The sequence below is a fragment of the Cotesia glomerata genome, linkage group LG1 (genome assembly GCF_020080835.1).
Source record: "Cotesia glomerata isolate CgM1 linkage group LG1, MPM_Cglom_v2.3, whole genome shotgun sequence".
Taxonomy (NCBI): domain Eukaryota; kingdom Metazoa; phylum Arthropoda; class Insecta; order Hymenoptera; family Braconidae; genus Cotesia; species Cotesia glomerata.
The window spans coordinates 31,389,264-31,414,263 of NC_058158.1; the positions used below are offsets into that span (position 1 = coordinate 31,389,264).

Here is a 25,000-nt window from a genome sequence, read left to right on the forward strand (position 1 = left end):
ACATTTAAGAATATTTCTTTGTATTTAAGAAACCATTTCTTAAACATCATTTCTTAGTATTTAAAAAATATTTCTTTGTATTTAAGAAATATTTCTTAAATATTAAGAAATATATATATTTTTTAAATACTAAGAAATATTTTTTAAATACTAAAAAACGATGTTTAAGAAATTATTTCTTAAATACAAAGAAATCTTCTTAAATACTAAGAAATCCTTCTATCAGTGTATATTTCTATCTTTATTTAATTCCCGTTGGTTTGAAAGATCGACAAAAAGTTTATAGTAAGATGGAATGAAAGAAAAATAAAAAAGAGATTGCAAAAAAATAATAAAAAAAGGCGACTAACGTAAATTCGAGAAGAGATGAGAAGGAGACAGTGGAGATTTTAAGAGGGAGTACGCTCCAAACTATGAAATGGATATTATCAAGTGTAGTAGATTGAGAGTAGAGTCTTTCTCTGAATCTCTGCACGCAAAGTAATTGCAGTTACGTATTGTAACGAGTAAAATATATGCATCAACGCTCATTACCTGTCGGATGGTAAATGGTGCCCTGAGCCAGTGTTTATGTTTCTTAAGCGTAGACGTTAATGTATGCGCAAAACAACATGTATCACGAAATTGTCTGCCGGCTTACATTCCATTTGAATATTTAATCGAAAAAAAGTAAATTAAAAACTTTAAAAATCGCGAGTATCGGCAGTAGATCGCGTGGTGATCGAGAGTGGGTTTCGGGGAGAGACCTTCACTCGTGCTCAAAGAAACCTTGTTCTGTAAATTGAGTTAAAGTGTAAACTTGTTCGGATCTCTACGTCCAACTTTTATTTCACCAAGGTCTTGTGTTCGGTGAATGTGTCATTTACTGACGGAATAGACAGGTTTTTATTTTTTAGCAAATACCCAGAGGATTTTTTAATGTGAGTATCGGACACATAACACTTTGATTTTATATATACTATTCTTTTTATTGGCCAATTAAAAAGTTTCAACTTGCGTAATGTGGTAAAAAGTAATTGCTTTTTTTGATAAATTTATTTTAAACTATAAATTTAAAATTTGAAAAAAAAAAAGTTCAAGATAAATTGTTTAACTTTAATTTTTTGCTGCTAATTCTATTGATCAATTATTTATTACAAAATAAATGTTGTCTAATCTTTGACCTACGGTAACTTTAATGCCGTAATAATCAATTAGATTGTAATAGCCACGTGAGTTACTCAGCATTTATTTAAGATAAAAAATAAAAAACAATCTCTTTTCTAGCTTGTTATCTTAATGGATGTAATGGTTAGTCCGTTTAAATTGGTACTGAATTAATTTTTCGCGGTTTTTAAAGCTCGGATGCGCGCAAATAACGTACAGTTACTCATTCTTTTTGCTCCTCTGACCTTTCAAATGCATCAAATTCCTTAAATTCTTTTAATCTTACAACTGTTAAAGCATACAAATCAATTTGTTTCAGTAAAATATTATTTTTTTACACACTCTCAATTTCGTATTCACGTCAGCTTCATTGAGAATTAAATATCCGTTTTTTCTGACCATTTATTTTATTTATTTTTTTATTTTTACTCATATAAATATTAATCGTGATAAAAAAAACTGGAATCGATAAAAAAAAAAAAATATTTATCTTGCAAAAACGACCCACTGACACCCAATAGAATCCAGTTATTCGATATACTTAATACTTCTAACGCGAAGCAAGAAAAACAATTGACCTCTTTCTAAATTATCCACCATTAATGATAATGATAATAATAACAATAAAATACTCAACCCGTGAGCTCCAGACGCCTATTTCATAGAACATAATCACAGACACTTAAGAAGACTATTTTTCCGCCTACTAAATATATAATTTAAGTACCAAGAATTTATTTATAACAACTTGCAGTTTATAATTTTAATAAATTTTGGAGGTAAAAAAATATCCTTTTGACTCGTATAATATTTTTTTTCGAAGTGAACGACTTGGTTAATCGTATCCAGACGCCCAAGGTAAATCAATGAAGCGAAGGTCAAAGTATAATGATACAATGGCGAGTCATGAAGATAATACTAATAACAACTCACCTAATGTTCACCTTCGTACACTTGGAAACTAATAATAATAATAATAATAATAATAGCAATAGTGTTGTAAATAATAATAATGATGGACTATCAACTAAATTTCAACGACACAAACCGGATTACTCGTCGATCGGTTCAAATGCATTAGCAAGATCCGCTTTGATAGAACGCCAAGAGAAGCTGCAATATAACTGTGAAGATATTATGACAACAAAACAAGTTAACGAACGTATCTTAGTGCCTGATGATTTTAGAAACATACTTGTTAATGATGAGCTTGAATTGCTTTATTGCTACGTTCCAAAGGTATTAATAAATCATTAATCTTCATTTTTAGATAAATTATATTTTCAATTTCTCTTTGATTATAATAATAATAATAATTATAACAGTAATTGCTTTAATATACAGGTTGCATGTACTAATTGGAAACGTGTTTTGATGATTGCAACTGGTAAATGGTCTGGAAACAATCCACTGGAGATACCCGGGAATCTTACACACGCCGCAGGAACTTTTAAACGGTTGAGTAATTTTACAATGACAGAGATAGAACGTAAATTATCGAACTATGATACACTTATTGTTGTGAGACATCCGCTTGAAAGATTATTATCGGCATACAGAAATAAATTTGAAGCTAAAGATGAAATAAGTGCAAAGTACTTTCAAACCCGTTTCGGTCGAAGGATCATTAAGGTAAATGTCAAGGAAATTTATTTAACGCCAGCGAATTTTTTTATAAATATTCAAGTATTTCCTTATACATAAATTTAATTTTTATCCAAAAATCATGTTATTAACAACGCAATATTTTTATAACAGAGTTTTAGAAGAAATCCGAGCAAAGAGTCTTTAGCTAAAGGGGATGACGTTACGTTCAGTGAGTTTGTTGATTTTATAACAGACAAAAATATGAATGGTACGAGTAATGAACATTGGAAACCTATTTATCAATTGTGTTTGCCTTGTGATGTTAATTACAATCTTATTAGCAAGTATGAAACACTTGCGGAAGATGCTATGGAAATATTGGAAAGAATTGGCGCTGGATCGTTAACGTAATTATTAGTTTTAAGTTTAATTATTATTAATACTATTGGACAGAAAAAAAAATTTACTTGAATTATGAATTAAGTAAATAATTCTAAAAAACTTAATTTTCTTGAATTGAGTAGAAAAATTCTTAAATTAAGAAATTTAAATGAATTTTACTTGATTCAAGTTAATTTTTTTATCAGTGTGTTACTTTGATACTTATAGTGGATTTCTTTTGCAGATTTCCAATGAGAGCATCTAGCAATGAGCCAACGGCAGGAAAATTGGAGCATTATTATTCAATGCTTACTTATAAGCAGATGAAAAAATTGGCTAAAATGTACAAAATGGATCTAAAACTATTTGAATATACTTTAGAACCAGTTCTTGGATTTTCTTTAGCATGACAGAGATTTTTATATTGAATACATATTATTTATAATATATTGATGTATGTAAATATTTTTTAAGTCATTAGTTTATTTTATACCTTTGAAATCTGTGATTATCGAGATGGTGCTCGAATTTTAATTTAATAAATATTAAAATAATAAATACTATGATATAAATATTTATTAATTTTAAAGAATTTCTGTCATCTTTATGCCACATGTACAAAAAAATATAAATAATAATAATTAAGATCTATTTTTTTGTTTAACTTTTTAATGATTGATTCTTCTGGCGTAGAACAATTAAGATAAATAAATTTCTGAGTACTAAAATATATTTTTATCAATAGATATGTCCTTATTACATACCTCAAGAATTTTGTGGTGACACATATGACATTAATGATTATATGACTTACACATAGTGTTTATTCACAATCATTATACGTAACATTGTTGGTTTTGTAAATATATTTTTAAGCTAATTGAATTATTTAGATTCCAAGATGATAATTATAATACTTATCAATTCTTTAAAACTGTTATAAAGAAATTAATTACTTGATATTAAATTTTATAAATATAATAGTAATAATGATAATAAACAATTGATACCCGTGGTTGAATTCTAATCTTATTAATTGAAATAAATTAATTAATTGTTACATATAATACAAAGGATATAATTTTTTTATAAAAATACAAACATATACATAAACAAAATTGTTAGAGTTATGAAACTTTAAATTTGTCCAGCAATTCTTGATATACAAAAGGGAATTTTTTCTCCACTATTCTCAACTGTTGACCAACCAATATCGTCACTTCTTTTTCTCCAGGAATAAATTTCAATTTTATTATCACTGGTAGAGCTTCTATAAGATAAAGCACGTACGAAATTATTAATCCAATTTTACCAACAAATTCAAATTATTATGCAGTAAAATATATTTCGGAATTTTGGAAAATTAATCCTTTAAACATAAAATATATTTATATATTTATACTGCAAAATGTAAAAAAAATTAATACAAACTTTTTAATAATTCAAGTGATGAACTACAATTTAAGTCCTTAATAAGACATTCGTAAGCGCTCAAAAAATAAGATTCTATGGAATTTTCTTTTTCTTGATATTTTTTAACAAGAAGTATCCATAAATCTGGAAATTGATCTTTAAAATACGGAATCGCTCTTGAACCTATAGCTTGCATTTGTAATGAACATTTTGAACACTGATTTTCCAATAGATCAACCATGTTAGCTGTGAAAATATAATTGTACTTAAATAATTATATCATTTGCTAATTTATTCCAAAATACATTAAGATTATTATTCATTAGTAATTCTCACTTACATTTTATTCGTTCTCCAAATGCATCACAAAATTCATCTGTTCCCAGAACACAAAAAAAACGACTTATAAACTCTTGTTTAATTTCTGATTCAATTTGATCTTTATAAGTTTCTACGTTTAATTTAAATGACATTCCTGCTATAATCAGTCTTATTACTTTCACGAAATTGACCATTTTTTATGCAAGAATTAACTAACTTAAATAATTTAAATAACTAGTTAAAATATAATTTTTATACATTTCAACACTTTCAATAACAGCCGACACAGCACTACTGAAGTAATTTCAACTTATGTTTTATTTACTTATCTTTTCAGTCAGATTATTTCGAACAGTTCCTTACGCTTTTACAGCTTACCTAAAGTTTTCGAAACGTGCTGTTAGAATTTTCTTTCTATTCAATTTATCAGATCTCCTAATGTGTTTTTAATGAACCTAAATTACTCAAGTACTTTTGAGTTATTTATCGTTATTTGAAGAATAGAATGTCTATTACTTCAAAGTATTTTAGATATCTATCACTCCTTACAGGCGTGAATTAAATTGGCTCACAATTAAATCCAAAAGACTTTACGCTTTAGCTTGCTTTTGTTCAAGCTTCTAAACTCGGGTGAACCCAAGTTCCTTAGGAGTCTTTTTATAGAAGAACCATCTGATATCAGAAGATCTGACAGAATTGCAGCGAAATTTAATAACATTCTTTTCAAAATGCCAAATTTCTCGACTACAATCTACGAGCATTCATTTGTAATCTCTGCAATTCGAATTTGGAAAGAGCTACCCACTGAAGTCATAGAATCACTCAGTCTAGACTCCTTCAAAAATAAAGCTTTTGAATTTTTTGTGAAACTATAGAACGAGAAAATGTACTATAAATGTCAAACAGGCCATTTAAAAATTTAAAATAAAAAATTTACATTCTAAATTACTAAAGTATCTAATATGTTACCATTGAAAAAATTAGCTTTCAAATATTGCTCATTGATTCTATTGTTGTTCTCATTCTTATAAATAGTACAGTACTATTGAATTTTGCAACTATATTATTAAATCATTCAAAATTATTAACTTCCTTAAAATATGATGATGTTAGTCTTATATATTTAATATTGTTATACGTGTACTTTATTATTTTATTTTATTTTATTTTATTTCAATAAACAAACCCAACAGCCTAGGCCATTAACAGGGTTAATAATACAATCGTTAGTACATAAGAAAAATAAATTTTTGATGTATAACAAGATGACTTATAGCTAGCATAGTGATTTCATTCATTTCCACTCATAAAAATTGCTGAGTAATTATTGCTTATTACTTATTAATTATTACCTATTAAAAATTACTTATTAACTATTAATTCATAATTGCACATCTTTAACGCCACTTAGTTGCTAGTTTGCCAAGTAACGCAGTTACATAGCCACTAGGACAATTCAACATATCAAGTGCAGGTTCCCATTGATAAAAGCGATTCACTGTATTAGAGATGCGATATATTGGCGCTGCCTGAGAAAAGTTAGATTTAGCAATAGGTATGTACATTGGAGTTTGATTTCTGGAGTTTGATTATAAAAATTATGTATATTATTGTCATTCGACTAGTTTGCCTTGACATAAAAATTGAATAAATAAATAAATATCTATTTTTTCAGATTATAAGAAAGAATTTTGTGGCAACAATAGTAGAGAATAAAGAAGAAATATGTAAATTACAATTAAATATAAAGTTAAAAGGTTTTGTAAAATTATGAAAGTTTAAATAATAATTATTATTCCGTAAAAGTTTAAGGTGCTGTTTCTAGAGTTATTTTGAAAAAATATCAACTTATACTGTCCATTTAGTTCCATGTATAATCTAGCTTTTTATCCAATTTCAAAATTAAAATTTAACGAAAGTAGTTCGGAAACAGTTTGTTTTTTATGTTTAGAATTATTTGAACTTTCATATTTTAATAATTTTCCCGTGATTGAATTAATAACAACTTCACAAGGATCTCTTTAAAAATAATATTGAAAAAACAGAATTCTTCCGATGCTTCAAATCTTTTTTGCTTCAATTTTATTGTTATAATCAGCTCTTCTTAAAAATTATATTTTTTTTTTTTTATTATAATATCTAATAAATTTATGGAAAATATCTGATATCTTTTTTTCATATTTTTCTCTTCTTAATGAGTGAAGAAAGAGGATTCTCATTTGAGCGCTGATTCTCTTAAATTAAATATAAATTAATCAATTAATAAAAGTAAATTATTTTTATATTTTGATAATTTTATTCAATGAAGATGTTATTTATAAATGTTAATACGATACATAGTTTATGAACATGATTATTTATTAAATTATGCTACTTATTCTCCTTTATTAACAATAATGTCTTGTAAGACTTGAGGAAAGGATTTTTTCAAAAAATTCTTCGTTTGTGTGAAAAACTCATAAACCTTTGGATTTTCGCATCCGGGGCATGTATTGATTATTGTAAAAAGAAAAATTGATCCTGTGATGAACAAAAATAAATTTTTATTAACCAGTTAAAACTTATTTCATTACCCAAGAAAGCTAAAAATTTTGCTGCTTACTTTTGAAGAACTTCATTTGCTCGTCACAATTTTTCTTCATTATTAAACATACGACAGCTTTCGCTCCGAAAGATTGATCGTTTGCGAATAAAACTTCAGGAGAAGCTGTATTTCCCGATATTATTAGTTTTTCGCGTGGTTGATTGTCCTGGTCCGTTGGTTTGCTGGGCGCGGAAAATTTTGGACGGGATTTTTCTCCTCCAATTACAATGGTTGATTTACTCGGTGCCGAAAATGTCGGGCGCGTTTGCTTAGCAGTCGATTTACCACCATACTTTTGTTCAATTAATTGCCAATCTTCAGGGAAATATTTTTGTATATTGGGTATCCTTTTTTTTGCTTCTGATTTTATCATCGAATCGCAATCAGCACATTCATTTTTAAACCAATCAGGCAGCAATTCTATAATTTATTACAAATTCATAATTTACTATTGATTAGAGAGAAAGCAATAAAAATAATTGATATTTTTTTATTATACATTTAAAATAAACTTACTTTTAACTTGGTCTCCTATAAAGTTACATGATTTTCGGTCTAGAACGCAATCAATGTACGGCAAATAAGTTTTCTGAATATCAGATGGAACATTTTCGTATTTAGCATTCACATTTAAAACTAACGCAAAAACTCCGACAAAAGTCGATAATAAATAAAAAAATTTGATATTCATTGTTCTTTACTTGATAGTACACTTAGTGAAACTATTTTTGTGATAACTAGAAAGCGTCTTACACCGTCAAAGTTTTCTGAATAACTGCAAAGCTAGTTTTGTCTGTCGTTTACACTCTGGCAGATATTATATACAGAGTAATTAGGACCCAGGTAATTAGGGAGAAAGTATATTTAAAGTAAAAATTTTTTTTAGGTGATTAGTATCTGAGTACCCTTAGCGAACAATATAAATACTTCACACTTAAATTTTTTCAGGTATTAAACTGACTATAGTATAATTTATTACTTATTCTTATTATTTTTAATATTTAAAAATATTTTTCTTTCATCATTTAAGGAATTATATGAGGGTCGAATTTACGACAAGTATAATATATTATAAAATGTGGGTAATAAAGATGAAAATAAATTTTGGAGAAAGTTTGCCCTTGACTGAGTATCATCCTTGAAACTTTTGTGAAAAATGTGTAAGTACAGTACGTTTAAATTTTCTACAATTTCTAAAAAATTCCAAGACTGACCAACTATTGCTATCTATTGTCTCCGTCAGATAGTAAATTCTTCTAAATACTTGAAAGAAATTAAAAATTTTTTGTACTTTTATATTTTAATTAGTTTCATAGATCATTATTAAAATTAATAAATGAAAAATTTCATAACGTATTAAATTATTTGTTCGTAATGATACCATTTATTTTTTTAATTATTGAACTGAAAAAAATTATATTATATAATTATATTACATTATAATATTATTAAAATTATATTATATAAGTATTAATTAAGAAAATTATTAATAAATCAACAAAACGTAGAATTTGATAGTATTTTAATTCTTATTTAATATGAAAATATCAATACAATACAATTTAATTAATAAAGTTGAAAACTTTTCTATGGAATATTTACTGTATTACTCTAGTCAAATAATATTTCTGATAAAAAAATTCCTGGATGATTTGTGTCTTCTCTTGCAAAGTTATTTTTCTTGATGAATTCAGTTGGAATTGTGATAAGTTTGCTTATTACCGTAAATTTCCTTAAGTTTGGTTAAATATTGACGGAATTCCTGGTGCAGGATGAGTAGAGTTCGCTGGATTTTCACGTCCTCATCAGGAGTACATTTCGAGCATTTTCCCTTTTGAAGAACTTCTGGTAACACATCTGAAAAGAAAAATGAATTATTAAACAGTTAAAAAATAATTATTATATAAGATAAATTAAAAACTTTTTCATCTATAAATATTTCAGTTAATTAAAATATACTCACTTTTTGCCCTCTCTCCGATAGCAGAGCAGACTGCTCCAGGCTGCTGGAGGACACATGGCAACTGACTTTCCACGTTCATAATTTCTTCGGGAGTAATTTTCGGTTGGTTATCGAATGATCCATGTGGAGCGCATGATACTAAAGCAATAACTCCCAAAACGCACAAGAAAATAATTTGAGTTTTCATATTGATATGATTATTAACGAATCAAACTTATTAAATCAGAAGCAAACTTATTAAATTTGTGACTAGTAGTCAAACAATTCGTCTACGACTGGTAAAAAATAAAATCTGCTCGTCTTTATATATTCTGTTGCTCCGCCCTTTGTAACAACGTTGGCAGGTAAATTATCGAATAGGGATCGAGTATTATACCCAAAACCTGTTCCGAAAGATAAAATTAAAAATTTTAATTTTTGGTTTTAGTTATCTTCATTGATAAAAAAGGATTATTTTTTTCAATTATATAGATGATAGCAAAAATAGATAAATTTATATTATTATTCTCCAATACCCTTATGAATATGGAAAGAATCGAAAGAAGAGTCGAATTTTGCTATCTGACAACAAGATAATAAAAAGTAAAAGAATTTATTTTAAAAGCTTATGAGTCATCCAAGATAATTAATGACAGACTACTAGAGTATAGACGCGAAATAATTTAAAAGAAATATTTTAATTTAATTCTATGAGATTAGACGGATTATAACTGATAAATAATGTTCAAATAAATTTCATAATACATGAGAAATTTTAAGATTATTTTTTTTTTCTCGACAATGTATTTATTTGAATTAAATTAAAAAAAAATTTTTTTTCAATAAAAATATTTATTCAAATCATATATTATAAAATCTATAAATATTGTATGTATGTATGTATGTATATTTATTGTTTTTAAGATAATAACAATGTATCTCATTTACAATTTATGATTTGGGAGGCACAGTTACATATTTATTTATTTCTTTGTACCAATTTATTCATTTTTGGGAAGAATTTAATGTGACAGGGAAAAGAGCTGTATGTGGGGAAGGGAAAAATCTATAAATATTTAAGAAACAATAATATAATAAAATGTTATTGACCATACATCTGTTCAATTTGTTGCCATTTTTGCGGATGAAATTTTTTGAGATAATCAATTCGTTTTTTCATTTTGTTAATAAAGTCGTCTGTACAATCAGGGCATTCATTACTTTTCAAGAAAAATGGTAATTTACCTGTAATTAAAAATAGAATTAATAAATTAAATATAAATCATTTTTAGTTCAACAAATTTTATTTACTCTTAAACTAATATGTCTACTCATACGTAAAAAAATCCCAATAAATCCATTTCGCGTTTATGCAAGGCCCTTATATTCTCCTATAGTCTAGTCGAGAAGTTGATTTCTTGCGAAAAATAGAGCTCCTTCTCCTAAAAATATGGTCGAAAAATATGGTTAAAAATATAAAAAAAATAGATTTGAATAGTTTAATTATCAAGTAACAAATAAGTTCTGAAGCATATTAGTCATAACATTATTTGTTTATGAGATATAAGCATTGTAAGAAATATAAAATGCAAATTTTCATAAATAAATGCGTGTAATTAAAGAGCTAAAAGAGATAAACGTTAGGTTGAAAATTTATATGAAAGCTTAGTTCATACTGTGTAAAAACGATTTGAATTGGGTAGCAGCAGGAAATTGAAATGGCTAGATGACTTTGATCTTCCTCAAATCACTGTACATGGAAATGTCATCCCATATGTTAATTCAACTAAACATCTTGGGGTGCATATAACAAACAATCTCTTCTGGGATGTTCATGTGGCTCATACCTCGCGTAAGGTCTATGGTACACTTAACAGCCTCAAACATAGGAAGAACATACTATCTACCGCAAATCGCAAATTACTTATCACGGCTTTAATTATTCCAATAATTGATTATTGCTCATTGGTATTGATAGATAACTCTAAAAGATTAGACTATAAATTACAGCGATTGATGAACAACGGCATCAGGTTCATTTTCGATCTGAAGCGTGATGACCATATCACTCCTTATCGTCGCTCCTTAAAATGGTTCTCAATCAAATCAAAAAGATTGTATCTCCTAGCTTGTTTCCTGTATAAACTGTTCAGTTCTGGTGAACCAAATTTTTTGAGGTGTCTCTTTGTTGAGGAGCCACAAGATATAAGACGCTCGGAAAGGCTGGCTTCAAAGTATAACAATGTCTCGTTTAGCTTTCCAAACTTCTCAACAGCAGTATATGAACACTCTTTCTTAATATCATCAATACGCCTTTGGCGTGAAATACCATTGGATGTTATAAATTCAATTAGCATTGAGGCATTTAAATCCAAAGCATTTGAATTTTTCTACGCTCTTGAACTCAGAGAGACATAGTAACCAAAGACTGCATTCACTCTACATAATTTATAGATAAACTGATATGTACAAAACTTTATTGCTCAAATCCATGAGTGGTTTTCATGGTGGTTTATATTTTTTTTTTTTATATTTAGATGATGACTATGTTTATAGTTTTACATGTACTTTAATTAATCACACTATGTATAATTTTGCCATTTGGCTCTTGCCTTGGCATTTAAATTGAATAAATAAATAAATAAATAAAGTCGGTCAATAACTATAGTAGAGTATCCGAGAGGTGACTACATGTTTTAGTTAACAAAAAAGTTTCTATTAGGTTAATCTTGTCAAATTAAATTCTGAAGTAGTCTTTAATAGTTTCTTAACAAATCTTTTAATAAGATTTTACAAAAATAATCAAATAAATACCAATTCAACCACCGGTCAGATACTAGCACAATAAAACACCGTTGTACCATCAATAAATGACTTCGGTCATCTATTGGAATCTGCTACTTTTCAAAATACCAGTAGTTGACCGCATGCACAGTTGTAAGTTTCTAATCTATATAAATATGTTTACGTGATAATTTAATGTTTACATGAATGTTGTTATTTGATATAATTTATAATTATTAAATTATTAGTAGTAAAGAAGTATTTATGCTTAGTGTTTAATGTGTTTCAGATAAGATGACTGTTGAGTCAAGTTTAAATTTGTATACTAATAGAAGGATTTATTAGCTATTAATAATTTAATTTATTTAAGAGAAAAGAGTACATTTATTAATAGTTAATAAGTATTTATTTATATTTATTAAAAGTTAATAAATATTATTTTGAGTGAATTTGTTTTGCTTGCAATGTCATAGGGTGGGGAGCATCTCTGCAGAGAATTTCTCTACATTTTATAATCCCTCAGCAGAAATCTTTATTTTAAAAAACTCTCAGTATAAAACTCTACAATGAAAACAAATCAATTTAAAAAATCCTTCATTTGAAAATCTCTCAGGAAACAATTGATTGAAATGAAACTTCTCTATATAGTAAAACTCTCAGGCGATGCATCTCTCAGAAACAAAAACTCGATAATTTGCTAAATTCATGTGTATTATTTTTTTATTAAAATAATCAAAAATATAAAGTTTTTTGAGATCTCAAAATGTGATCGTCCAATGAAAACTAGATTTAAAAAAATATTTTATAGATGTTATGATTATTAATAACTAGAACTTTATATTTTTGATTATTTTAATTAAAAAAGAATACACATGAATTTAGCAAATTATTGAGCTTTTGTTTCTGAGGGGGCATCGCCTGAGAGTTTTACGATATAGAGAAGTTTCATTGTAATCAATTGTTTCCTGAGAGATTTTCAAATGAAGGATTTTTTAAATAGATTTGTTTTCATTGTAGAGTTTTATACTGAGAGTTTTTTAAATAAAAATTTTTTCTGAGGGATTATAAAATGTAGAGATGCTCCCCACCCTGAATTTACAGTAATTAATAGTTTATTTTAAATAATAGTTATTATCTAAAATAATTGCATACGTGTACATCAAAAAAATGTTTTGCTTTTGTCATTATTGAATCTAACTTACGAATCTGTTACGTTTTTATTATTGTTAGTTTTGTTCTAAATTAAACGAATTTTGTTTACTAATAATACAAATCTAATTTAAATAAATAAGCATCAAAACATTATACATTAAACATAAAAAACTAATTAAAGTTTACAAAATAACCAATGTTTGATAATCGGTCAACTACTGGAACATTCCGGTTAATTTACTGGATCAAGCCGGTCAACTACTAGTTTTTTTATCTTACCTGCATTTAAATGTAAATTTATATGTAATTTTATTAATAATTGAAATAAATAATATCACATATCAAAAACATAAATATTTAAAGTTTAAATAAACTTTGAATTATTTTTTTTTAACGTATAATAATTAAATTATGATCAATTGAAATGCCAAAAATCCTTAATCGGGCAACTACTGGTACATTTACCCTTGTTTTTAAGAAAAAAATTTTTTTTTTTAAATCATAATTTTTTTACGCTAACAATGTAGTAAAAAATTTTTTCAAAAATATTTAATTAATTCATTTGTTTATAAACAAATGGCATAAAAAAATTTTAAAAATAATCATTTGATGTCTAAGAAGAATATAAAATCAGTAATCAATTAGATTTAAGAAAAAAAAAATTATTTAACATACATTATTTAAATTTTTAATTTTTTTGTTGCTTTAAAAATTAATAATTAATGAAATAAAAATGTTTTATAAACTTTTATAGCGCCATATCGTTGAGTATGTTTATAAAAAGGGCTCCAAGATGTTTAACAATTTATAGATTAATTATTTAAACTTTTATACCGCCTTTTATAACAACACAAACCCGTAAAAAAAATGTTAATTAACAATTGAATAATTTTTTGAAAAATGGTGATACAACTTTTATTACCGCGGAATCATATTGTTTGAAGTGTCTAGATGACACCAGAATTTTTTCAAATTTTTTAATTAATATTTAATAGCTTAAAAAAATTATTTATAAACTACGCTCATTAGAGTGGCGGCGCGCGCATGCCGAAACTGCCGCGCAAAAGCCGATTTTCAACGCTTAATTAAAATTATAAACATTGGAGCTATAATTTCGGTAGTCGAGAACTTTTTCACTAAAATTTTTTGCTCTTTCAGAATCTTTTTTAATATTTGAGCTATCACTTATACTTTTTGAGATTTTGCCAAAAAGCTGGACGGCTAATTTTTTTAACAGTTTTTTGTTAATAACAATTGTAATTTTCTTCTCCAGAAAAAATCCAAAAAACGTCTTTTTCTAGATGCCATTCCGGATCATTTAAGCCATCGACCATATTTTTAGGAGAAGGAGCTCTATTTTTCGCAAGAAATCAACTTCTCGACTAGACTATACTAGCGTGGGTTTATCAAGACTTTTTTATGTATGAATGTCACTTTTATAAAATTATAAGAGTAATAAATTAGTTTCAACTTACTTTTAAAGAGTATTAATCTACTATCACAAGGACCAGCATTAAGAAGACAGTTCACAACTATTGGAATAGTATTTTTTTCTAATAAGAACTTAAAATCTGTAAAAAAATATTGTCTTAAAATCTGCAATTCCTCTTGGGCTTCCCTTTTTATTCCTTCATCACAAGTTAAGCAATTATTAACTAAAATTTCCGGAAGTTTGGCTGCATAAAAAATATATTTTAATTAATAATTAAATTCTATATATTAATTCTTAAATTTGATTAAATAATGTACTTATACATTTAAAAAGAGCATCGACCTTATTACAAGAAGCTTTATCGGCATAACACTGAATTTTAGGTAAATATTTAGTTAATATTTCTTGTGGTACATTTTCAAATTTTGCTTCTGAATCAGAAAAAAGTGTAATTATTCCTAAAACTCCTAACAATATAATTGATTGAATTTTCATTTTTAAATACTAGTTAATTTTCGTTAGTTTTACAAAGCAGAAAAATTACACAGACTAAATTATTTTTATAGAAAATTCTTACAAAATCTTCAATAAATCGCACTTGTTAAATTGACAGATTTTAAGACGAAATGATTTTTCTTTTAAGTATCTAGTCTATATATAGGGACTATATGAATAGATAAGGACGGTTATTTTTATGTTTCCTTATATTCTAATGGGTCTACAAAAATAATTAATTATAATCTTAAAAGCTATCTTCGCTGACGATAATTATTCTAACATCAATGTCATCATTTATAACTAATAAAAATAATTATCCATGAAAAGATTAGTACAATAATGCAGGAACCTTACTAAATATTAAATCTAATAAAACCGTTTTAATATTTATGTACATTAATAAATTTTAATTGTTTTTTTATTATAACGGATATCAGACAATAAAAATTATTTTATCTATTTTTAAATCAAGTTCTCCTTGAAAATTTTCTAATTAAAGCCGCATCATTATAATTTGTATCTATGTTTAAAAAAATGAAAAGTTCTATAAAATATTAATTATTTTTTTTTAACTAATCAATTATTTTTCAAGCAGTAAAAATTATTTTTTCTTTTAATTTCAGATTTTTATAATATAAAAGTATATTTTGATATCGATGATTGAAAATGAAGGATGTACATTGATAACCATCAGAAATATGATCTTCCTTATTTCATAAAACTTCTCCAAAATTTTTTTTTAAATCAATATGAAATCAGCAGACGCTTAAAAATTTAAAAATTTTTGTCATTAATTGAATTATAACTAAAAAAATTGCAATTATAGTTTTTCAAATCTTCTACATGTGAAAATTTTCTTTTTATTAATTTGTTATAATTTTTTATGATAAGAATTCTAAAAGTTGTCAGATGTCTGTTAATTTAATTTTCATTAATTTTTATATGAAAAATTTAATGTTTTTAATTTATGCACATATACTTCTGTAATATTTAACTCAACCTCAGTTTTCAAATCTTTGCCAAAAAAAAAAATTGGCGGGATAAATATAAGAATAGTAAAATTGACTGAGCAAACAAAAGTCAATCTTTTCTTCATAATTATTATCATTATTATCATCTAAAGTAATTAACTTGATATAATGACAAATGAAATTAACTAAACTGTGGTCATATGAAGCAATGATAATTATATAGTTCATTAACCCCTCAAAAGGGCATTTGATGAAGAAATCCTACCTCGATATCCATTTGCGATAAAATAATTCTTGGAACTAGGTACCAGTGTAATTGTATTTGAAGAAAAAAAAATCATGCCTTTTCACTTTAATAGATTAAATCTCTTATTGAAAAGAGTGAGCAAACAAACATTTAACAGAGGTGATCTAGTTGTGTATGTGAACTGTCTAACACGCAAGTAAAGTAAATGAAGAGGGGTGCGCACGCGGGTGCAGATCATGTTAAAGTCGAGAGAGACAAGTACATGTACATTGTGCATTGGAATTCGGCAAGTGCGTGCAGTTATTTCTAGATAAATACAATCAATAAAGTCGCGTGTGTAGTTTGACAAATAAAAAAAAAAAAAAAAAAAAAAAAAAGAAAAATCAGTAAGTATAGATCTTTGCACTAATAAACTTTTGGGCTTGCAACTGCTACTGTATGTCAGTACGATAGTTGTCTTTTGCCAGTTGACAACATAGCACTACAGTTCCTATTTTCTTCAGAGCAATATAGTTGAATGTAAACAGACCGGATAGACTCGCCCAATAATATAGATATAGGATTAGGTGACTGTAAGACACCAGTGGATAAAATATTGCAGGAGGTTTTATTTTTTTATTTTGAATTCGATAAATCTTAAAAATCTACCCGGCAAGTGGACTAGTAATCATTCTACCAATCGGGAATGTCGAAGTGTCTAAGTTTATTTAGAAATCAGATTGAGGATAACGCGATAAACAAAAAAAGGGATTTAAATAAACAAGAGGGAATTATCGCGGGAGGATATGTCGTACAGTGATGGCGGGCGCTCAGTACGTAAATCTGGCTCAAAGTCGCCTAAGAAATTACGAGTTACTAAATTAGAAAACAGTGATAAAGCTACGACTACAATAAGCTACGGGAGTCATCATCATCATCACCACCACCATCATCATCATCGTCATAATTTAATAGATGCTCCGCAACCGTCAATACACAAGCGCAATCTCTATATCGTATCATTCCCACTCATACTAGTTTTCAATGTGTTAAGAACACTGCTGTATCAGCTGTTTGTTGTTTTTAAGTATCTTTACGCGTCGACGAACCACTTGATTCGTAGAACTAAAACAAACAAAAGCCAGTGTCAGTTTGAGATTATTGTTAGACCTGAGACTAACGATTTACTGGCCGTGTCAAGTGATCAAGATAATTCGGTTATGTCGCAAATTGCCAGAAGACCTGCTGGTCCGGGTCCTGGTGATCCGTTGCTAGCTAAACAAAAACATCACCATCGGAGGGCTTTTGAATTTATCAGTAAAGCTTTGAAAATTGATGAAGAAAATGAAGGTATTGTTTATTTATTCAATAATATATCTAAGTGTGATGTTTGTTGCATAAATAGATAACCTTACTTTTTTTTTCTTTTATTAGGACATAAAGAGATGGCGATTGAATTATACAAAAAAGGCATTGGAGAGTTAGAAAAGGGAGTTGCTGTCGAGTGCTATGGAGGCAGAGGAGAAGTTTATGAAAGAGCACAGAGATTACATGAGAAAATGCGAACTAACTTGGTTATGGCCAAGGACAGACTTGATTCTTTAGGTATAATTATTTATAAATTTTCCTTTTTTTTTTTTTTTTACTTTATGTGAATGCACTTTCATAAATTATTATTTTATTTTTTGTTAAATGTTACAAATTTATGCACAAACTGTCCATAAATTTTAATGTTTAATACATAATTTAGCATGAAAATGAAGTTAACCGACATTTCAAAACTTTTAGAAATTTTTTATTGAAAAAATTTCAATTAAACAAAAAAAAAAAATTTCACACCTAAAATACTTGAAAAACTATAAGTGCAATTTTTTAGAAATATCTTTTTACTTGTAATTTAATTAATAAAAAAAAATCAAAAATTTTTAGACGTCTGCTAACTTCAGTGTCATAATTTAGCATGATATTTATGTAAATAATTATAAATGTGAATAGTATATTGAAATGACAGTGAATCATACTAAATGTTGATATAACAATTTTTATTTAAAGACTAATGATAATTATTAGATGTGTTTATTATTATTTAGTTCTATGCCTTATGTGTAAAGCATGACGCAGACGATTTTTATTTATTTTCTTGTAGCAAATATTTGTGCGCTGAAAAAATTGGAATTAGCTAATGATTGCCGTGGTAATGACAAAAGTACTCAGGAAAGCGCTTCGGATACATCTGACAGTTATGATAAGATAAAGTATCCAAGGAACAGGAAAAATAACATGATATTACGTTCAAATGAATCTTTAACGGGTCCTAGTAATAATACTATCAAACCTTGTGTCAATAATTCAAATACTGCCAATGCACATACGCATATTAATAAGTCAACAATACCAAAACCAATATCACCAAAAATTAGTCATATTCGTACTTCAGAAGGTATTTAATTTACAATAATTTATTTTTTTTTGTTTGCATTTATAGCTAGCATGGCAACTACTAAAATTTATTGATAAGTTTAGACTGTGTATATTATTAAAATTTGATTGTTAAATAAATAAGTAATCATGATATAAAATTAAAATAATTTTGTTATTTATTTACAATGTTACAGCATCTGGTAGAAAGCTGACAGTTCCAGGAAAGCGAGTACCAGGTACAATAAGTAAAAGTCAAACTTTACCTCGAAGTATGGGTCGTTCAACACCTACACACTCGTGTCATCGGACGACGCCAATCAAGCCTTCAGGGACACCTCCGTCCATTAGAAGACAGTTGTCAGTGCCTGGGAATGGATCTCCGATAAGACGTCCTGGTACACCGGGTGGTTCAAACAGTAATCGAGGAACTCCCTCGAGAAAAGTTCCAATGTTAAAAGGCGTTGATCCGAAACTGGCCCAAGTTATTCTAGATGAAATTTTAGAAGGAGGTACTGCAGTACAGTGGGACGACATTGCTGGCCAAGAAGTTGCTAAACAAGCACTCCAGGAAATGGTAATATTACCGTCTCTTCGACCTGAACTGTTTACAGGTTTAAGAACACCAGCACGAGGTTTGCTGTTGTTTGGACCACCTGGTAATGGAAAAACTTTGTTAGCTCGCGCTGTGGCTACTCAATGTAATGCTACATTTTTTTCAATATCTGCGGCTAGTTTGACGTCAAAATACGTCGGTGAAGGAGAGAAATTGGTTAGAGCACTGTTTGCTATAGCACGAGAGCTTCAACCATCTGTTATTTTCATTGATGAGGTTGATTCTCTACTGAGTGAAAGACGTGACAATGAACACGAGGCATCAAGAAGACTAAAAACGGAGTTCCTGGTAGAATTTGATGGTCTGCCTTGCAATCCTGATGAACGTGTTCTCGTTATGGCAGCGACTAATCGACCTCAGGAATTAGATGAAGCAGCATTGAGACGGTTTCCTAAACGAGTTTATGTTACTTTGCCAGATCTTCAAACGCGAGTTACACTTTTAAAGAGACTTTTAAGTAAGCACAGTGATCCTTTGACACCTGAAGAACTTTATAAAACAGCAGTTCTAACGGATGGCTATTCTGGAAGTGATTTAACTGGCTTAGCCAAAGATGCTGCACTTGGACCGATTCGAGGTAAATTTTTTATCAATTATAATTTTTACTATTTCTTTACTATGACTTATTTAATATTTTAATTATAGAACTTAATCCGGAGCAAGTAAAAGCTCTTGACTTGAATCTTGTTCGCAATATCACTATGCAAGATTTTTTGGACTCTTTGAAAAGAATTCGCCGATCCGTATCACCGTCAAGCCTCGCCGCTTTTGAAAAATGGAGTTTTGAGTATGGAGACGTAAGTCTCTGATTTATCAAGTGCCCGTTTAAGGGCCCTTATACTTGAATATTTGTAATACCTCGAATAAAAAAACGCGCTCACATTTTTACTACTATTTTTGCACTGAGGATAAAAGTACTGAAAGACCTCAAGGCAAATTTCGTTATTAATTACATCAGTAAATAAAAGTGAGAATTTTTTAAGTGATATTATTAGCAACACTGCGAAAAGATAAGCCATTTAATCGATTGAAAATTGTTTAGAAATTGATAAAAAAAAGTTTCTATAGCTTCAGTAATTATTAAATAAGCACATTGAGAATTAATAATTTTTAAAAATGGAGTATATTTAGATTTACAAATGCAACCATGCACGTCCATAAGAATAATAAAATAAAATAAAAGTATCCAATACAAACAAAAAAAAAAAAAAACAAAAAAAAAACAAATAAAATCAGTCACTAATCTAGTCCTAGTTAGAAACACATGTACAAAAATACATATATCAAAAACTACAATACTAACCGTAAGAATAATATACCAGTGAACTGATGGTTCTAAAGAAAAATTTAATTGGCAAATAAATAAGGTACATCGATTGAAAAAGTGAAAAATTTATCAGACAACGAATTAAAATAGTACCTAATGTAAACCATTTTGTTATTGGAAAACAGTGATATTGCCAATTTTTTTTCTTATATTAGAAACCCAAAAAAAAGACTTGCCCATTAGAAAATTGATTGAGAATATTTTTGTGGTTTTCTTAGTCAATGGTTGTGTAATGATCAAGAAAGCTAAGAATAGATAATTAGCATAGGTAAAATTTAAATGATTAATTTAATTATTGATCAATAATACGTAAAGTTTTTGCAATGATTGATAATTGTTTTTTGCGCATGCAAATAATAACAGAAAGATAATCGATGTCTATCATTTTGCATGTATATTTATTCGCTCTCTTCATATATAATTGGTATTCGATATATATATATATATATATATGTATAAATATATTTATAAAAATAATTGTAATATCGTAACTACTGTCGTTCAAATCGTACGCAAAAATTGGACGATGTAAGGTGATATTTTCAAACGAATTGTTATATTAATTAAACATTGAGCCTCTTCAATCTTAATTGTACTACTAAAATCGCAGTTGCTTCTTACTGCCACGCAAAATAGAATCATTTTTTTAATAATTGATCGAATAAGTACAAACACGAAGGCTGTTATGAAATAACATTTTGTTTTGTTTTTTTGTTAAATGTGTTATCTTTGATTATTTGAAGAAAAAAATTGTAATTAATGTTGAGTTTTTTGGAGGAATCTTATTATGTATTCCATGACAATTGCTTCGTATTTGTAACTTGTTATTTAATTTATTAACGAAACATTCCGTAAAAAAAATATTTATATGTATATATTATATTTATAAGCTTGATAACACTTTTATGTTTAAATAGTGATGTCATATATTGTTGTAATTATACTAAATCATTGATTTCTTTTTACTTTTTGAAATAACGTACGGGTGAAAAAAAAAAAAAAAAAAAAAGAATGTTTTCCAAAGCTCAAAAAAAATATATATATTTTTGTTTTTCAAATAAAATAAAAAATGCGCACTTACCAGCACATATTTATTATTGAATTTTGATCAAAATCTGTGGTAATAAAAAAAGTAATAACGTAAAAAAAATAATGAAATCAATTCAATCGATTAATAGGAAAGTACAGCATTTCTTTAAAAATGCTATTTTCCTACGCCTTCCGATTTAAGATACAATTCAGCCTTGATCCAGTTATTTTGCTACTTTTATAAACTCATAGCATTAAATTAAATAAGAAAATCAACAAAAAATAATGTAATAAGAAAATTACCGATTACTTTTTGATTAATGTGTCGAATGAAATGGCAAAAAATATTTTATAATTAATAAAAAATAATAAGATGTATGTAGAAGGCTTTTAAATTTTACATATTGGACTTGATGTAATGGTGGATCCGTTATTATAATCGATGCTTTGGTGTACATTTACAAACGCGTTTAAATGGAATTATGTGATGACAGACAATTGCAATATTGTACATGCTACAAACAATCATTACTTATATTATTGGATAATTTGTTGTGTTTCTTAAATCAAAGTTAATTATTTTTCACGACTTCCAAAACTGTAATAAGCAAACTATTATTAAAAATTATTGTAATTTACTCCCAAAATTTTCTTCCATTCCAAGCAGTTTCTTAAAAATAATCAAATTATCCATTATTTACTTCGTAGCGATGTATATGTTAATTAATAATTTCACTTTGCGATATTATATTTATATTTAAAAATAAAAATTATATTAAATTTATAGTATTAATAGTATTAGTGCGTAATTGCCGTTGATTCAATAATAAAGAATTGTATGTGTTATGTATACACTCGCTATTTTCTAGTCGCCATCGCCTATGCGATCAATTAGATTCAAATAATTCAAAAAACAATATTAAGTCCATTTAAATTATTAATAAACAATGTAAAATATGAGATGGTGAATAAAAATTATATTGCGTTTAAATTTATGTGATATTTGTTTATCATTACTGTGGACACAAATCGTTGGAAAAAAAAATACGATCATGTATTTTAAATATTTATTCCTTTCATTTTTCATTTAAAGGACAATTTGTTTATTTTTTTTTGTTTTTTATTCTTTTTTTATTATAAGATAACATTATCCTAAGCATTGTTGAGGTTTTTGCGAACCTCTCATACCTAAATTATTTTTTATATAACATTCTTTTATCATTTTATTTTTCTTTACGTCTTCCATTACTTCACTGATTAATAGTTATCCATAGTCAGAATCTTTTATTTTTTTTTGCTGCCAGCGTTTAATTTTATTTATTAGTTATATTGTAATTATAATTTTTATCTATATATTAATTATATCATCGTCATTATCAAAATCCCATTAAATCAGAATTACTTGTTTGTCTGATTTTATACATTATTTCTTAGCGTTACACGTTTGATAGCTGACTATGGACAAATTTTTATTTTATTTTATTTTTTTGGTGAAAAGTGCGAATAGAAATTGTGGGGCATCCTTAAAAAATTATTTTATCATCGGTGGCTGTTATTACAATCACATAAAACACAAAAAATTTCGTCATAGTTAATCAGAAAAAATCACATTGAAAAAAGTTATTACAACAGTACTTTACAATTAATAAATAAATTACAAAAATTAATTTTTTTTCTTGATAAATTATTCAATTAAAATTACTAATCATAGTTTATCATATTTTAAAAATGGATTATTATCATAAATATTATGTAATTCGACATAATCTTCATTTAACCACACAATAACTTGGAAGACACTAATGGATAAATCAACATGTCATGTATTTTTGTTTATAATAAACTCTCTTAATTGAGACCAAAATGTCGTCCAATGATAAAGCAAAATTTACAAATAATCATTAGATTTACAGAGAGTTTGAATGTTAGTGAAAGTAAAATTGAATGAAAAAAAAAGATACAGTTAAAGAAAGACGAAAAGAAAAGATGTTAACTAATAAAAATAATATGTTTAAATTACGATTAATATATAAATGAAAGTTCAATTTATAATTCTTTAATTTAAATAGTTTATTATTTAAACGATTAATAAAATTATTTTAATTTAATGATTTGTCAAGATGGTGAAACACAAAGTAAAAGTTTCACAACCACCGACGATAAACGCACTGTCATTTTATTATTCATCATTTTGTTTCCAATCAATTTTCTACATTAACTATGATTGCTCCGCATTAAGAGCCCTAGAGTTCTCATCACGTAATGTTAAACCAATTTTTCTTATCTATTCTTGAGACTAAAACTTATCTCACATCAAAAAGTTGTTTTAAAAAAAAAACTTACTTGTCTTTATAAAGAGAAAAAAAAAAAGAACAAAACGACAATCACGCTTCACAAAGAAACAAACAAAAATATAAATTTAACTCAAATTATTTTTTTATATGGATATGACATTAAATATTAAATGAGTACAGGGCTCTGTCGTAGCAAAACTACAATCAAAATTATTATACAGTTCACGTCACGCTCGCACAATTCTAATTAAAAATTTATTTCTGAAAACTAGTAATTCAACTCACTGAACAATAGTTTGAGTTCACTTGCAGTGATTTAACAATTGGATATGGAAATATATAGATGAACAACATTTTAATTTATTCTTTTTTTTTTTTGTTTTTGTTTTAATTGTTAGTATTACTTTTAGTCTCGAAGAATATATAACAAATTATTCCGATATGCAGAATCGTCAAGATCAATGTATAATTAATAATGTATTTTGTGTGAATGTTTATTTTTTGTAAATTATTCTTGATTCATTATCGAGAGAGCGTGAACGCATTTGTTTTTGTACCAGACACGTGATTACTCAAAGAAGCCCCTGTTTGGATATTTTCGAAAGTTAATTATTATTACTGTTTTTATTTTTATTTTTTTTTATTTTAAATCCATTTTATCTGATCTGTCACATGTCTCGAAAATCAATTGGTCGTACTTAATATCTGCAAGATCGGTTTCATTGTGTAGGATACTGCGGCATTGTATAAACCACAGTTTGCTGTCCAGGCTGAAGACCAGCTGTTCCTGTTGGTGGTGCGGCAGTGGCTTGTCCTGGTTGCCACGCACCAGCTGCAGGTGCTGGCATTCTCATACTATTCATGTACTGCTGAGCTTGC

General features: G+C 27.3%; 6 protein-coding genes across 11 annotated transcripts; 2 read left to right on the plus strand and 4 right to left on the minus strand.

Annotated features, from left to right (window-relative positions):
• Window positions 1-284: 284 nt before the first annotated feature.
• LOC123268174 (carbohydrate sulfotransferase 11-like) lies at window positions 285-3,579 on the plus strand. 2 transcript variants are annotated; one of them, XM_044733084.1, is made up of 5 exons: window positions 285-920; window positions 1,970-2,385; window positions 2,491-2,778; window positions 2,905-3,153; window positions 3,359-3,407. In XM_044733084.1, exons 2-4 carry the CDS (start codon window positions 2,035-2,037, stop codon window positions 3,142-3,144), a joined length of 879 nt encoding a protein of 292 aa, XP_044589019.1. In that variant the 5' UTR covers window positions 285-920; window positions 1,970-2,034; the 3' UTR covers window positions 3,145-3,153; window positions 3,359-3,407. The 2 variants fall into 2 exon arrangements, with proteins under 2 accessions (XP_044589019.1, XP_044589011.1); XM_044733076.1 differs by having other exon boundaries at window positions 290-920; window positions 2,905-3,140; window positions 3,359-3,579.
• A 615-nt stretch (window positions 3,580-4,194) lies between these two features.
• On the minus strand, window positions 4,195-5,182 carry LOC123266730. The gene is made up of 3 exons (XM_044731119.1): window positions 4,868-5,182; window positions 4,546-4,773; window positions 4,195-4,384 (listed from the first exon to the last, which is right to left on the minus strand). The coding sequence occupies exons 1-3, from the start codon at window positions 5,040-5,042 to the stop codon at window positions 4,242-4,244; spliced, it is 546 nt and encodes a 181-aa protein (XP_044587054.1). The 5' UTR covers window positions 5,043-5,182; the 3' UTR covers window positions 4,195-4,241.
• Window positions 5,183-7,121: 1,939 nt separating this feature from the next.
• Window positions 7,122-8,253, minus strand: LOC123271501. Its single transcript, XM_044737852.1, has 3 exons — window positions 7,949-8,253; window positions 7,451-7,852; window positions 7,122-7,368 (listed from the first exon to the last, which is right to left on the minus strand). Exons 1-3 carry the CDS (start codon window positions 8,121-8,123, stop codon window positions 7,223-7,225), a joined length of 723 nt encoding a protein of 240 aa, XP_044593787.1. The 5' UTR covers window positions 8,124-8,253; the 3' UTR covers window positions 7,122-7,222.
• A 1,117-nt stretch (window positions 8,254-9,370) lies between these two features.
• LOC123270512 lies at window positions 9,371-16,706 on the minus strand. 4 transcript variants are annotated; one of them, XM_044736603.1, is made up of 5 exons: window positions 16,477-16,613; window positions 15,066-15,173; window positions 14,786-14,986; window positions 10,490-10,619; window positions 9,371-9,778 (listed from the first exon to the last, which is right to left on the minus strand). In XM_044736603.1, the coding sequence occupies exons 1-5, from the start codon at window positions 16,550-16,552 to the stop codon at window positions 9,766-9,768; spliced, it is 528 nt and encodes a 175-aa protein (XP_044592538.1). In that variant the 5' UTR covers window positions 16,553-16,613; the 3' UTR covers window positions 9,371-9,765. The 4 variants fall into 4 exon arrangements, 2 of the variants coding, with proteins under 2 accessions (XP_044592538.1, XP_044592547.1); XR_006510620.1 differs by lacking the exon at window positions 15,066-15,173 and adding an exon at window positions 10,712-10,816 and having other exon boundaries at window positions 16,477-16,706; XR_006510619.1 differs by lacking the exon at window positions 15,066-15,173 and adding an exon at window positions 10,686-10,816 and having other exon boundaries at window positions 16,477-16,706.
• A 525-nt stretch (window positions 16,707-17,231) lies between these two features.
• Window positions 17,232-20,641, plus strand: LOC123270395 (spastin). 2 transcript variants are annotated; one of them, XM_044736430.1, is made up of 5 exons: window positions 17,232-17,787; window positions 17,872-18,042; window positions 18,584-18,877; window positions 19,053-20,048; window positions 20,117-20,641. In XM_044736430.1, exons 1-5 carry the CDS (start codon window positions 17,244-17,246, stop codon window positions 20,278-20,280), a joined length of 2,169 nt encoding a protein of 722 aa, XP_044592365.1. In that variant the 5' UTR covers window positions 17,232-17,243; the 3' UTR covers window positions 20,281-20,641. The 2 variants fall into 2 exon arrangements, with proteins under 2 accessions (XP_044592365.1, XP_044592374.1); XM_044736439.1 differs by lacking the exon at window positions 18,584-18,877.
• Window positions 20,642-22,390: 1,749 nt separating this feature from the next.
• Window positions 22,391-25,000, minus strand: LOC123270506 (nucleolysin TIAR-like; the record flags this gene model as incomplete). Its single annotated transcript, XM_044736592.1, is given in 1 exon segment — window positions 22,391-25,000. A coding segment is annotated over 1 exon segment (160 nt), but the record flags the coding sequence as incomplete, so codon positions are not given.

Excerpts from the sequence above, each read along its gene's own strand:
- LOC123268174 (XM_044733076.1), top strand. The coding sequence starts at position 2,035 with ATGATACAATGGCGAGTCATGAAGATAATACTAATAACAACTCACCTA. Across the intron at positions 2,386-2,490 it reads TTTATTGCTACGTTCCAAAG|GTTGCATGTACTAATTGGAA; the intron begins GTATTAATAAAT and ends TTTAATATACAG. Across the intron at positions 2,779-2,904 it reads TCGGTCGAAGGATCATTAAG|AGTTTTAGAAGAAATCCGAG; the intron begins GTAAATGTCAAG and ends TTTTTATAACAG.
- LOC123266730 (XM_044731119.1), bottom strand. The coding sequence starts at position 5,042 with ATGGTCAATTTCGTGAAAGTAATAAGACTGATTATAGCAGGAATGTCA. Across the intron at positions 4,774-4,867 it reads ATTTGGAGAACGAATAAAAT|CTAACATGGTTGATCTATTG; the intron begins GTAAGTGAGAAT and ends ATATTTTCACAG. Across the intron at positions 4,385-4,545 it reads ATCACTTGAATTATTAAAAA|AAGCTCTACCAGTGATAATA; the intron begins GTTTGTATTAAT and ends TTTATCTTATAG.
- LOC123271501 (XM_044737852.1), bottom strand. The coding sequence starts at position 8,123 with ATGAATATCAAATTTTTTTATTTATTATCGACTTTTGTCGGAGTTTTT. Across the intron at positions 7,853-7,948 it reads TATAGGAGACCAAGTTAAAA|AATTGCTGCCTGATTGGTTT; the intron begins GTAAGTTTATTT and ends AATAAATTATAG. Across the intron at positions 7,369-7,450 it reads GCAAATGAAGTTCTTCAAAA|GATCAATTTTTCTTTTTACA; the intron begins GTAAGCAGCAAA and ends TGTTCATCACAG.
- LOC123270512 (XM_044736603.1), bottom strand. The coding sequence starts at position 16,552 with ATGATTTTTTTTTCTTCAAATACAATTACACTGGTACCTAGTTCCAAG. Across the intron at positions 14,987-15,065 it reads GGTCGATGCTCTTTTTAAAT|CCAAACTTCCGGAAATTTTA; the intron begins GTATAAGTACAT and ends TTTTTTATGCAG. Across the intron at positions 10,620-14,785 it reads TAGATTAATACTCTTTAAAA|GTAAATTACCATTTTTCTTG; the intron begins GTAAGTTGAAAC and ends TTTTAATTACAG.
- LOC123270395 (XM_044736430.1), top strand. The coding sequence starts at position 17,244 with ATGTCGTACAGTGATGGCGGGCGCTCAGTACGTAAATCTGGCTCAAAG. Across the intron at positions 18,043-18,583 it reads GGACAGACTTGATTCTTTAG|CAAATATTTGTGCGCTGAAA; the intron begins GTATAATTATTT and ends ATTTTCTTGTAG. Across the intron at positions 18,878-19,052 it reads TCATATTCGTACTTCAGAAG|CATCTGGTAGAAAGCTGACA; the intron begins GTATTTAATTTA and ends ACAATGTTACAG.